This window comes from Pseudonaja textilis, chromosome 2, assembly GCF_049901715.1.
Source record: "Pseudonaja textilis isolate UNSWEBS1 chromosome 2, rPseTex1.2, whole genome shotgun sequence".
Classification (NCBI taxonomy): Eukaryota; Metazoa; Chordata; class Lepidosauria; order Squamata; family Elapidae; genus Pseudonaja; species Pseudonaja textilis.
This window is the reverse complement of record NC_141991.1, coordinates 176556906-176570049: the sequence shown is the minus strand read 5'-3', so window position 1 is coordinate 176570049 and position 13144 is coordinate 176556906. Positions and strand designations below refer to the sequence as shown.

Genomic DNA, 13144 nt, shown 5'->3' with positions numbered 1-13144 from the left:
GTATGAACCATTTTAATAAGCTAACACATTTCTTTCTATTAATAATTAGTTCAATCTTTATACTAAAACCTATAAGAATTCACTCTTGAAGATTCCCTTAAAGGTAGGCAGGTTGGGATTTTTTAGACCAGAGGTGTCAAACTCAAGGTCCAGGGGCTAGATCCGGACCACAGAATGCTTAGATCTGGCCTGTGGGCCCGCCCTGTAAACAGCAAAGGATCTGGCCTGCGGTGCCTCTGCCAGCAAAAAGGGAGCTTGGGAGGGCTGCCTTCCTGGGCTCTGTTTTGGGCCACGACCAGAGGTGGTATTCAGCAGGTTCTGACCAGTTCTAGAGAACCGGTAGCGGAAATTTTGAGTAGTTCGGAGAACTGGCAAATACCAGTTACCTCTGACTGGAGATTTTAGATCCTTCCCCTGCCACACCCACCACGCTACGACCACAGAACTGGTAATAAAATTTTTTGAATCCCACCACTGACCACAACAGCCTCCTGCAACCCTCTGCCAGCGAAAAAGGAGCTTGTGGAGGCTGTGTGCGGCCCTCCTGAGATCCGTTTTCACTGGCAGAGTGCTGCAGGAGGCCATTACAGCCCCAAACGGAGGGCCATCGTGGCTGAAAAGAGAGCCTCAATGAGTGACATCCAGCTGGATACACCTACCCAGCCCCGCAAGGTCTCAATGAAATCGAGTTTGACACCCCTGGTTTAGACTGTCAGCAGATGTGGGGAGAGAGGGAAGAGAGATTGGGGTGTGGAAATGGAACGATCATGCGTTGCCTAATTGCAGTCATTTAATCAGTTAATCAATTCTCAGGCTGATTGTGTATCTCATTCTGCTTGACTTATCTTGAACTGCTGCCATGTATATTATATAATCAAAGACTAGCATCCATATTTATTAACACAATTAAACTCCTAGTATCAAACAATTCAGATGAAACCTGCAAACTGTTTTAAAATTCCTTATTAAACATTGATTTTGAAAATTTTTGCTAGCCTCATCCAACAATGATTAAACAATAGTCAAAAGATGAAGAGATAGATGCAAGCATTTCATAGTGACTCATCAGTACCTACGTTACAAAATTTGCCTCAAATATAAGATGTAGCAAGAGCATTAACTAAGCCTATAACACCATATGCAAAAAAGCAACCAATGACAAGCCTTATGCCCATAGGAGGTGCAGATTACACAAAGACAACCAATGGCAAATCTTACGCCCACAGGAGGCGTAGATCGACATAAAGCTGCTTCTGCACACATAAGGGAGGCCATCCCAGGTGTTTTATTGACAGGCATAGTAAAATAAGAGAACCAAAGTCAAGAGTTCCAACTGCCAGTAAAAAAAGGAGGTATTTATTGAGCTGCCCTTTAAGGAGGATCAATTAGCAGGCTTGATGACTTGATTAAAACTCCTTAATTGAAGCAACATTCACTAGGGCTGAGCTTCATATATTACATCAAACCCAGAGGCTACTGCTGCCCCTAATTAAGGAAGGACAACGTATCAACCCCAAAACTCATTGTGTTTACCGATTTATTTGTAATTGCAGAGACAATTACATTGGCAGAACTGATAGGTGTTTGTCTTTCAGAATAAAGGAGCATCTTCTGAAATGGGTCCAGAGAGTCTTGAGTAATCCAGCAGCAGCAGCAAATTATGGCCATAAAATGCCTTCTTTGGCCATTGCAAGATACTTTCTACAGGCCATCAGGCAGGGCCAACTTAACAGCATTATGGGCCCGAGGCAAAGCAATGTATTGCAGCCCCTACAACTACTACTCTCAGGAATAAAAATGTAAATAGTCGATAAAATTAAACATATATTTGCATGTTGGTATTAATTAAAAATGCAGTAAAATGTAATAAATGCTGCTGTATTTATATAAGGTGCATTGAAGGATTAGCATACACAGATTAATACGGCCCCCACTATGCTCATGGGGTCCATTGGCAAGTGCCCATCAGACCCATGCATAAGGCAGCCCTGCCACTAGCGGATCCAAATAGAAGTTTTACTACACCACAGGAACTCTCATTTCCTGCATTTTGCTGAGGCTGTTGCTATTAACCATTTAAAACCTCCCTGATTTGTGCAGAAGCAGCTTTGTCATTGGTTGTTTTCATGTCAATCTGCGCCTCCTGTGGGCATAAGGCTTGTCATTGGTTGCTTTTTTGTATACGTTATAGGCTCAATTAACACTCTTGCTAGATCTTATATCTGAGGCTGATTTTCAACTGTGTTATTGTAATGTAGGTACTGATGAGTCAACATGCAATACAACTGCCTGTTCGTCTTTTGACTATTGTTTAAATTATTAAAAAGGTCTGTTTTAAAAGATTAAATCATTAAAGCCTTTGAAGACTGTCACATAAGCTAAGGAACAAAAATAGCATACATGAACATACTTTTTCCCTTCAAGAGGCCTCTAGCATAAAAAAAAATCCAACTTAATCTACTTGTTATAATTTAGTAGGAATAAGTCCTATGAAGTTTTTAATTGGGGGACTTACATAGTGCAATGCTAATCCAATAAAGGCCAACCACGTCCTTCTGATGTCAACATTATAATCTGGATAAATGGTAATGTATCACGTCTCAACCCAAATGAGAAATATTAGCCTACTGATAATTATTTGCTTATACATTACTTTTAACAGAGCTGTCCTGTGTTTAGCTTTTAAACTAAGCATGTAACAAAAACGGAACCAAATCTGACTAAGGCAAGTTTGTTTTTAAATAGTTTGGGAAGATTTTTATCATGATACTGGATTGATCTTCACCGCCACTTTTAATAAATAGTTAAGAGAGCGAGCCCACACTTTCCTAGCATTGTCAATGTTACCTAGTCAGATAATAAAAAAAGCAAAAAAACCAAACTCAGAAAGCACAAAGGACTCCCAAGGTCACATTTTATTTTATCTATTTATTTATTTAATAAAATTTATTTCATAAAACAAGTTATTTTTTTCTTTCTTTAAGTTAAAAACAATAGCAAACAAGTAATTATTAAAAACTAAAAAAAAAATCTATGTCTACATCTAAGGCTTAACCTATCTAAGAGGAAAAAATCTACTTAAAAAAAAGTTTTAAAAAATTACACATCTTGTTCTGGTGAATGTAGCTGGCAAGAATTGCCATTTATCATTTGTGCCAGACGTAAAAACAAAGATGATCTCTTAGCTGGCAACTGGTTGAAAATTTTAGATTCTGTAATGTCATTCTCTCTATCACTATCACTGTCAATTGTAATCACAACAGAAGATAATGCAGAGGAATTATTGGTAAGATTGGTAGACTTAATTCTTTTTGGTTTCTTTTTGCCGTACTTTGATGTACACACACCTTCATAAACGATTTCCACACTTGGGCTTCTTGACCGCTTCTTCTTCTTTTTGTGCTGAGTCTCTGTTTGAGGTTTTCTATCTACAGTGCTGGTGGCTTTTGCACAAATGGTTTGATCCTTTGGTAAGGATTTCTTTAGAGCGTTACTTTCTCTTACAGAAGAGGTTTCCTCGCAACCTCTCTGGCTGCTCTCCAAGTGACGTGTTTTATATTTCCTTTTCCCACCTGGCTTTTCAGAACGTCCTCTTTCAGGATGCCTGGAAGTTCTTGATCTGCTGCTAGATCGGCTTCTTGATCGGCTGCTAGATCGACTGCTAAATCGACTTCTTGACCGGTTTCTTGATCTATGCCTTTCATAACTTCTGACTGCATTTGGATTGTATAAAGCATATTCACCTCTTTTTCTGCTTTTGGGGTAATCGTCTCTCAAATAATAATCGGTGTCTTTACTCCTGGACGTTCCACTATAGTCTCTACTTTGAGATCGTGACCAGCTTAAATCTCTCAGATCAGTGCTTTCACTACTTGGAGAAAGAGACCGGGATGTACTCTTTTCTCGGGTTGATCTCCTTTTATTCTTTTTGTGTTTATGTCTAGTGCTGTCTCTTTTCTTTTTCCTTTTTTCCCGACTGCGATGCTTCCTCTTCCTTTTCGAACTGTGGTGCTCTCTGTCAGAATGCTGCACGTGCGATTCAGGCTTCCTTCTTTTTGACGAACTGTATCCATAACAGGCTTCCTTTGAAGGAAAGCTTTGCAACGAAGATGCTCCTCTGAATTTAGTCTCATCTTTTTCACCCCTCTTTGATTTTCTTTTTTCACTGGAGAGATACTCATTAATCTTATTAGCAGTACCATCTCTGGATCCAGAAGATGGCGAAGCAGATCTACTAACATCTGTCGGGCTAAAGCTGCAGAATTGGATAGGCTGCACTTTATCCGTCTCTTCCTTTTTCCCATCATCAGCTGAAACTTCAGAGTCTGAGGACAGCTGAACAAGCTCGGGGGTTCTCTCAGCTAATGGTTTGACGTAGTCCACAATTACACAGTTGTCCGATGAATCACAACTGTCACCGTTCACCTCTATATTTGCTTGCTGTGACATCTGCAACTCTGCCCTATTTCCAGCGGGCTCTTCATCAGAGCTTTCCGAAGTGTTTAATGCAGTCAGCGGAGAAGCATGCGCTTGCTCTGTGTTAGAATAGGAGGGGCCGGGGGTTTCGTCATCCCAGGGTGCCTGGCCTGTGTCACTTCTGAAAGCGTTGCAATCAGGTGCCTGGGCTTCGGTTTCGTCAGGTGATATTGTAATAATTGAAGATTCAGATGCACTTCCTTCTTCTCGTGATGGAGCCGGACAATCATAATTTGCATGCTCGTCGTACGCTTCAATATTAAATGGGCATCTGGCAAAATTTATAAATTCATGTAAGAAATGCTCTGTGCTTTGCAATAAGAAAGGCTGTAGTTCATTGGCAAATGCCTGGCTTTCCAGGTCAAACTTAATCAAATTGTTCATTATTACACGCTGAACTATATTAATGAGCGATCCATGAATTCCAAACAGGACCGTAAGTTCACGTTTTAGCCATGGTACCAGCCTATGAAGGCAGGCAGGATTCCTGCGGAAAAATTCAGCCGATATGTCCCGATAACGCCCTCCATCTTCAATGTTTCTCACACGTGTGCCAGAACGATACAGAGCTTTTCGAAAGCTAATCATCTCTTGCTCTTGAATGTGCCGCATAAATCTACCTTCCAAACTAGCTTGTCGCCTTGACGCAAGCCGTCTGATCATCTGATGCATTTCTGCATCTCTCTGCCTTGTTGTCTGAGTTGATAACCCTTCAAACAAGATCCCACAATTTGGAGAAGACATTGTCCTTCGAGAAGAAGAAGACCTCTGGGAATTAACACTTACAGGACGTTCTCCTGTTAACGTAGTTCGGTAACGGAATCGCCTCCCATTGGGGTTAGCAAAAGATTCCATTTCTGAAGGCCTCACAGAATGCACCTTGTAGTCATCTGCAGATCTCATGCTGTGCACGATGGAATGAAATGGCTGTTTACAGAGTGGGCATTCTGCTTTGTTTTTGGACCACTCCAACACACACCGGAAGCAGAATCTGTGCCAGCAACGATCCAAGTAGGCCACATTTTCAAACATGTCCAGGCAGATCGGGCACTTCGAATCTGGAGATATTTCCTCTGGCATTGTCTGATGCAGCCTGTTGATGCCAGATAGGAGTGAATTATCCTTTGGGAAAAAATCTGCCAGGGGTATTAAGCCCTGAAAATGGAAAAGAAATACAATAATCAATGCAAGCTTGGCATGAGTTATATATTTGTATTTAAAACTACAATGTAAAAATATCACCAATTTATCAGATTAAATTTGTTTCCTGCAAGGCTGTTCTTTCATTCCTCACTTAGAGATATATTCTCCACCCCTAGAACAGAGGGCCCCACACTGTTGATGTTTAGAAGAGGCACAACAATCTCTGGTTAACCTTAGGTAACAAAAGTGAGATTCCTTGCTACCCTGTGCCTGGCTTGTCTTATCTTTATTTTTTATGTTTTACTAACTCTTTTACTAAGAGCCAAAGGCTGGGTAATCTTCAAGGCCATGGTGCCCTTATGTCAGAAGAAGAGCCCCTCAGTATGAATCTCCCCTCAGTATGAGATGCCTAAAATAGTTAAAGTCAGGGCAATCTTAATTTTACTTTACTTTATTGTCATTGCACCTAGTACAATGAAATTAAATGCCATCTTCAGAGTACATTATAACTATAAAAGTAAAACACAAATACATCCTTCACATTCTATACAACTGAATTTAAAACCTCCGATATTGCATTCAGCAGAATGATATTATTGTCATGACGCCCCAGACTCTTTTGAACTCTCTGAATAATAAGGGGACAAATATTTCTCTTTCAACATTCACACTGATGATATTCGATGAGTGCCACAACACTACAGGGAATAACCCATATAATGTGCTAATGTTCAAGTATTTGGACCTTAAACTGAAGCAAGGAGCACGCTCATTACCTCAGGTAAGATAATACTGGGAGCTTCCTCGTGTTGGTAAAAGAAATATGTCATTATTAGTAAGTTGTGTATCCTCTTCTAATACATGAAGACAGTACAGTTTAGTTTAGTTTATTGTCATTGCACCTCATACAATGAAATCAAACAGCATCTTCAGTGCACATCATGACCGTGACCATAAAAATAAACACATCCTTCACCCTCCACACATTGAACCGACCCCCCCCCACACCGCACCAATACTGCACTATACAGTAGAATTAAATAGTTACCGCTCTGAGATAGAAACTGTTTTTCAGCCTATTTGTCCCTGTTTTTATTATCTTGTATCGTCTGCCAGATGGTAATAGTTCAAAAAAAAAAAAAAAAGGATGAGATGGATCTTTAAGAATGTTTTGAACTTTCTTGGCAGCGGGAGCTATAAAACTCTTCCAAATAGGGGAAAGGGTAACCAATGATAGAATTCTTTATTGGCCAAGTGTGATTGGACACACAAGGAATCTGTCTTGGTGTAAATGCTCTCGGTATACATAAAAGATACATTTGTCAAGAATCAGTAAGTTAAAATACTCTCTCTGATGCAGCAACAGAAGGTCACCAGCAGTTTTTCATTCAGTTGTTTTCTGAGAAGTCTCAGGTAGTATAATCTCTGCTGGGCCCTTTTGACCAGGGCTGCAATGTGGGCACCCCAGGTCAGGTCCTCTTTTAGGGTAACACCCAGAAAATTAAAACTGGCCACTTGCTCCACTCGGTCTCCATTGATAAGCAAGGGCTGGAGGTCTGATCTGTTCCTTCTATAGTCCACTATAAGCTCCTTGGTCTTATTGGTGTTGAGGACCAAGTTATTGTCTCCACACCACGAAAGCAACCCATCCACCTCATCTCGGTAGGTAGACTTATCCCCCCCGGAGATGAGTCCCACCACTGTTGTTTCATCTGCAAAGTTAGTAATGGTATTACTGGCATGAGTCATGAACATAAAGAGTATAGAGCCATGATGGCGAACCTATGGCACCTGTGCCAGAAGTGGCACGCAGAGCCACTTCTGCCAGCACGTGAGGTCACCCGGAAGACCCCAACCACGCATGCTGATTGTTGGGTATCTGCCACGCATGCTCAGGGGGGAGACACCTGCATGGAAGATGAGTGCACATCTGCATATGGCATGTGGGGGGTGGGTTTGCATGCACAGGGGGTGGGGGAAGTCACATGCACATTGGATCATGGGTGCAGGCATGTGAGCATGCACATTTTTGGCACGCAACATGGAACAGATCACTGGTACAAAGTAAGGGACTCAAAACGCAACCCTGTGGTGTAGTACCAGTCTTAAGAGTAGGGGCCAAAAAGAGGACCTAAAAGAGCCAAAGGCTGGGCCACGGTGCCTCTAAGTCAGAAGAAGAACCACCTGGTATCCAAAAGAGCCGAAGCAACGGCGGTGCCCCCGAGATTCTCCAAGCCGCCGCCGCCTCCTCCGCCTCCCCAGGACGAAGAAGAACTAAAGATCGGGAGAAGCGGGGCTGCTATTTAAGCATCCGGGCAGCCAATCAGCGGCCGCAAAGGGACCCAGAGTTCGATTTATCCGTACATTTACATATATTATCGATGGGGGGGGGGAACGGTTGGGGGCGGGGTGGAGAAAGATCCGAGCGTTCCGTTGGCTGAGACCGTTTAAAAACGAGTCTCGGAGCATGAAGCCCCTCAGCCAGGAGCGGAAACGGACGACCTCGCTCGGCTCTCCCCTCCTCCTCAAGGCAACTAACGGTGGGGGCAAAGTGTCCGGAAGATGCAGAGTTTTGCCTTTCCCAATAGAAGCCGCTCACTAACCGGTTTGGACCGTTGGTGCCAGCGGCGACGGCCATTAGCCGGCGGCTCGGCTCCGTCGCTCTCGGGGTCACACATGGACGGCGGCACAAGCGGAGACAGGTGCTGAGAAGGCTCCTGCCGCCGCGGCAGCGGCTGCTCCTGCTTTGGGTTGCTTTTCCCGTCCTCTCCAAACCGGATGTACAATCCAAGTGGCAGGCAGGGGGAGGAGTCGCTTGCCGGGTTAGAAGGGAAAAGGGGGTGGGGCTTAAAATGAAAACGGTTAGATAGGCTTCCTCGACTGAGCTAAAGCTTGTACGGTTCCATGACTTCAACTCCCAGAAGCCTCGGCGATCAAGACGGTGGCCCCCAAAGCATCTCGGGAGTTATAGTTCAAAAGTTTATCGCTGTTGCAATGTGTGGGGTGGGGAGTCCATCGGCAGGTCCACATTCCTCGCATTCAAGAGGGAAAAGGCCACGTTCCCAATCTTCTTTTTTTAACCCATAATTTTCAATTTAGCAGTCAGTACGGACACCAAAGGAAAAAGGCTCTTGACTGCACCCTCTTAACTCGTATTGATTCATGAGAAAAACTCGGTCCAAATCGGAACTCAGTACAGAAGCTGTCCTATTTATTGGTAAATGTATACGCTTTCCGATTCCCAGCAACTTTGGGCGGTTTACCAAATCTAAGCAAGAAAACGACATAAATGAGAACACACACACAAAAAAGAAGCAAAGATGGGAATAACTGGGGTGGGGGACAAAGAAAAAGAAGAGAGCTTCAGTCACACTTGCCAAATGCATAGGCGAGGTTCTTCTCTCTGATGAAACTTGCAAAGTGTTGCTTTTTGCTTCCCCAAGGGAGTTTTTGTCCGTAGATGCTTTGGGGGAGAGGGTGTGTTGAGGAGACCCGCACTGGCAACGACCAAGGCTTATCTGGAAGAGGCTCACCCCCGAGTAATCTCAGGTTTGCAAAGATTTCAAGAGATTTCCACCTCTGCAATTACTTTGGGAAGCCAGGGACGATTCCATATACCCATTCGAAAGTAAATGGCAGAGGATCCGGCTATCTTAACAAAATCATGGTGGTTCTTGGCAAGGAAGGGCAGGGAAGAAATTAAATCGGGAGGGCTGAATCAAAACAAGGAAGAGCGACATATTTTTGCTGGAGACCGACGGCGGACATTATTTGTCCCTGAAGTTCGCAGGAACCGAAGAGACCGCCCCTCCGTCTAATTTCAGCTGGGAATCTATCTCACTTCCCGGAAGGGAAGGGGGCGGGGGAAGAGTTGGCTCCCTTAATAAAAATGGCTCTCCCCGCCTTCCCTTTCCTGCCAGTCCGCGAACATCACTTCCTGAGCGAGGCGAGGGCAGGCCGCGAACGGGAGAAGCTGGGAATGGCGACGGTAAGCTGCCGAACTCTGGAATGGCTCTACTCGCTGGTAAGGCGATGCTGATTTCTTTGTCTCCTTCTTCCCCCCACGCCGCCGCCATTTCTTTTGTTGTTTTGAGGGAGCGTGACACGGCGTCTCCTTACAAAGAAATCCCGGGAGGCCGATTTACTGGCTCAATCCCGCATCCGCTGCTCAAAAGCAAGGACCGGTGCCAGATAGGCCCCATACCTGGGTGGGGGTGGGGGTGGGGACTGGCTCTCCCCGTGTTTCTCTGTCTTGGAGGAAGGGGCCTGGGACTCCCGCACCATTCCCTTGAAAACTATTCCCCTCATGCCGGCTGAAGCCAAACTTCTGTCTCCAGTGTCGCTCTTCTTTCTCTCCAGATTGTAGACATTTTTTAATAAAGAGATTCGCCCAGTGCGAGAGACCCCCGCGTGGTATTTCGTTATCTCAAATGTTATTAGTATTATTTTTATTAGCATTTTTAAAGGTAATATTAGCACTTTTAACATGGCGGTCTAGCCCTCTTTTTTTTTTTAACCTTCAGAGAACCCGTTTTCCGTCTTCTTAGCCAAGGCCATTTCTTTGATAGATGAGAACTTGCTTTTTCAGCAACTTCAGGGAGCCCTCGACTTATATTAGTACATTTAGTGACCATTCAGAGTTACTATCACAGAAAAAAACAACTAATGACTATTTTTCACATGTATGACTGTTGCAGCATCCCCATGGTCGTGTGATCAAAATTCAGACAACTGGCAACTGTCTCACATTTATGATAGTTGCAGTGTCTTTGTGATCTTCTTTTGTGACTTTCTGACAAGCAAAATCAATGGGTAAACCAAATTTGCTTAATAAACATGTAACTAACTTAACAATTGTGACTCACTTAACAACCATGGCAAGAAAGGTCATAAAAATAGGGTAGAACTTAACAAGTGTCTCACTTAGCAAGAGAAATGTTGGGCTCAACTGTGGTTGCAAGTTGAGGATTACCTGTAAATTTGCCTCCTTTCAAAAATTTTCAGAAGCCCTAATTTATATGGAAAGCTATATATGTATTCTGAAAGTTCATGAATATAGTCACAAGTTTTAAGAAACATAAACCTAACTGGGAAATACTACCCACCCCACCCCCTGAGTTTTTGATTCCAGGTAACTTCCTGCAGTTTTCCTGTCAATATTTTATAGGTAGTTTTCTACTGCTTCCTTCATGGGGCTGAGAGAAAAGTGAGTGGCCTAAAATCACACAGCTGGCTCCATGCCTTAGGCAGGAATAGAACCAGAGGTGGTATTCAGCAGGTTCTGACCAGTTCTGGAGAACCGGTAGCAGAAATTTTGAACAGTTCGGAGAACCGGCAAATACCACCTCTGACTGGAGATTTTAGTGTCCTTCCCCTGCCATGCCCACCAAGCCACCCACACAGAACCGGTAGTAGAAAAAATTGAATGCCACCACTGACTAGAACTCACACTTTTCTGATTTCCAGACTGATGCCTTAACCACTAGACCAAACTGGCTCCAATTCTGGCTTGCTGGGATTTAAATTAGACCATTATGTATTGTAAACTATGCTTTATAATTTAGCAAATTAAATGCATCAAGCAAACTATGATTCACTCAAGAAAAGTGGTTAACATAAAACTTATTTGTGCACAATAATCACTGTGGTTTTGGGGTGAAGGTATTGGACTAGGATGCAGAGAATCAACTTCTGATTCATTCTCAGCTATGGAATTTCACTATATATCTTTAAGGCCAGCCATACCCTCCCAACCTAACAGGGATAAAATAGAGACCCTCGTGGAAACTCTTGAACTCCTGTGGAAAAGGCAGAATGAATGCTTACTACATTGTAGCACTACAGTACATAAGGTCTTAGTAAGACATCCATCTCATATGACCCTTTTCAGCCCCTGGGTTCTTGTAAGTAAGCTGCAGATTTGATTTTGATGGTGGGGATAAAACAAGTATAAAGAGAGACTTGACATATCAAATGTAAATTCATATTAAGAAGGATATTTTCTTCTTTTCTTTCATAGCTGCTTCTTGCTACTGTATTGATTTCATGGGGCTACGTTATTTACGCAACCCGAATAGCAGCCAAGTGGCAATTGAAGGAGATGTATCCCACACAAGCCCAGAATATTTGAGATATCTCCAGAGTGGTATACCACAGAAATACAAGCACATTCTATAACACCATAAATAATAATCTGCAAAACCATGTATTCCAAACTAGAGTGGCTGAGTTGCAGCAGCAACATTGAAGCTTCAGAAATGCAGGTTTAATGTTCTGATACTTAACACTAATAACATATAATTGGGAAAATATCCTTGAATATTTTTTTAAAGATAAATTTACGGCTCAGGCTGGAGCACAGTATTCCAGGCAGCCTACAAACCCAGATTACAGAATGCAGAGTCTTCTGAAGTGATATTCCAGATCTGATATGGAAAGTCAGCCTTAGGAAAGATATAGATTAAAAAACTGATCAAGAAACCTGTTTGGCAGCAGATCAAGAAGTCAATCTCGCAACAGATCAGGAACTTCCAGGTGTCCTGATAGAGGATGTTCTGGAAAGATATATGGGAAAAGGAAATGTAAAATGCAATTACTAGGAGAAGACCCACAGAGGTAACGAAGAAACCTCTTCTACAAAAGAAATCAATGCTTTAAAGATATCCTTACCAAAGCATTAGGCCATTTGTGGAAAAGCCACTAGGAATGCAGACAGACAAGCTCAAGTGGAGACTCAAGAAGAAGAAAAAAACAAGAAGCCAAAGTTTTGAAAGTATTTATGAAGGAAAGTCACTGATACAAGGTATGATAAAAAAGGGGGGGAAAAGAATGAAGTCTCATAAAAATCCTACCAATTCCTCTCCATCTTTTGTTAGGAAAAGACCTTAGTTTTTATACTTTGTTTCCCCCAAAATAAGACCCAGTCTTTATTTATTTATTTATTTTTGGCTCCAAAAGATGGATTTGGGCTTACTTTTGGAGAAACAGTTTCAGGGTGATCAGCCCAGCTGGGCACCTCATCCCCAGCCGTGCACAAGAGGCAGCAAGCATGTGGGAGCTGACTATCCGCTGCAGCCCGGTGGCCCCTTGGGGCACTCAGGCTGCACAGCCTATGCAGTGCAGGTGATTTGATTACCTGTCCAAGCAGCAGATGGAGGCAGAGGCGCGGAGGGAAGGTAGGAAATCCTGATTTGCCACATGGGCTGCAGGCAAGAGGAGTGACGCAAAGATGAAGGTCCTGTAGCCGCCTGCCCACTTCACCCACCATCTCTTGGCTTGCCTGCGGGCCACATGGCGTGTCAGGATCACCTGCCTCCCCTGTGCCTCTACCTCCATCTGCTGCCAGTGCCGCCCTTGAAGACAAGCAAGCCACCCACCCACCCCGGCCACTGACTCAGCTTTCCTGCCTGCACAGCACATATGGATCACCTGCTTTCCCCCCCACCTCTGCCTCCACTTGCTGCTTGAACAGGTAATCAACTCACCTGTGCTGTGCAGGCTGTGGCTGCTACCAGACACCACCCCC

The 13144-nt window shown here is 43.5% G+C and overlaps 2 protein-coding genes across 2 annotated transcripts; one reads left to right on the top strand and one right to left on the bottom strand.

The window, feature by feature from the left end:
• Positions 1–2908: 2908 nt before the first annotated feature.
• On the bottom strand, positions 2909–9527 carry TOPORS (TOP1 binding arginine/serine rich protein, E3 ubiquitin ligase). The gene is made up of 2 exons (XM_026713461.2): positions 8223–9527; positions 2909–5631 (listed from the first exon to the last, which is right to left on the bottom strand). The coding sequence occupies exons 1-2, from the start codon at positions 8295–8297 to the stop codon at positions 3100–3102; spliced, it is 2607 nt and encodes an 868-aa protein (XP_026569246.2). The 5' UTR covers positions 8298–9527; the 3' UTR covers positions 2909–3099.
• Positions 9528–9562: 35 nt separating this feature from the next.
• TZMP1 (transition zone microprotein 1) lies at positions 9563–12242 on the top strand. Its single transcript, XM_026713420.2, has 2 exons — positions 9563–9643; positions 11639–12242. The coding sequence occupies exons 1-2, from the start codon at positions 9599–9601 to the stop codon at positions 11747–11749; spliced, it is 156 nt and encodes a 51-aa protein (XP_026569205.2). The 5' UTR covers positions 9563–9598; the 3' UTR covers positions 11750–12242.
• The last annotated feature ends 902 nt before the right edge of the window (positions 12243–13144 follow it).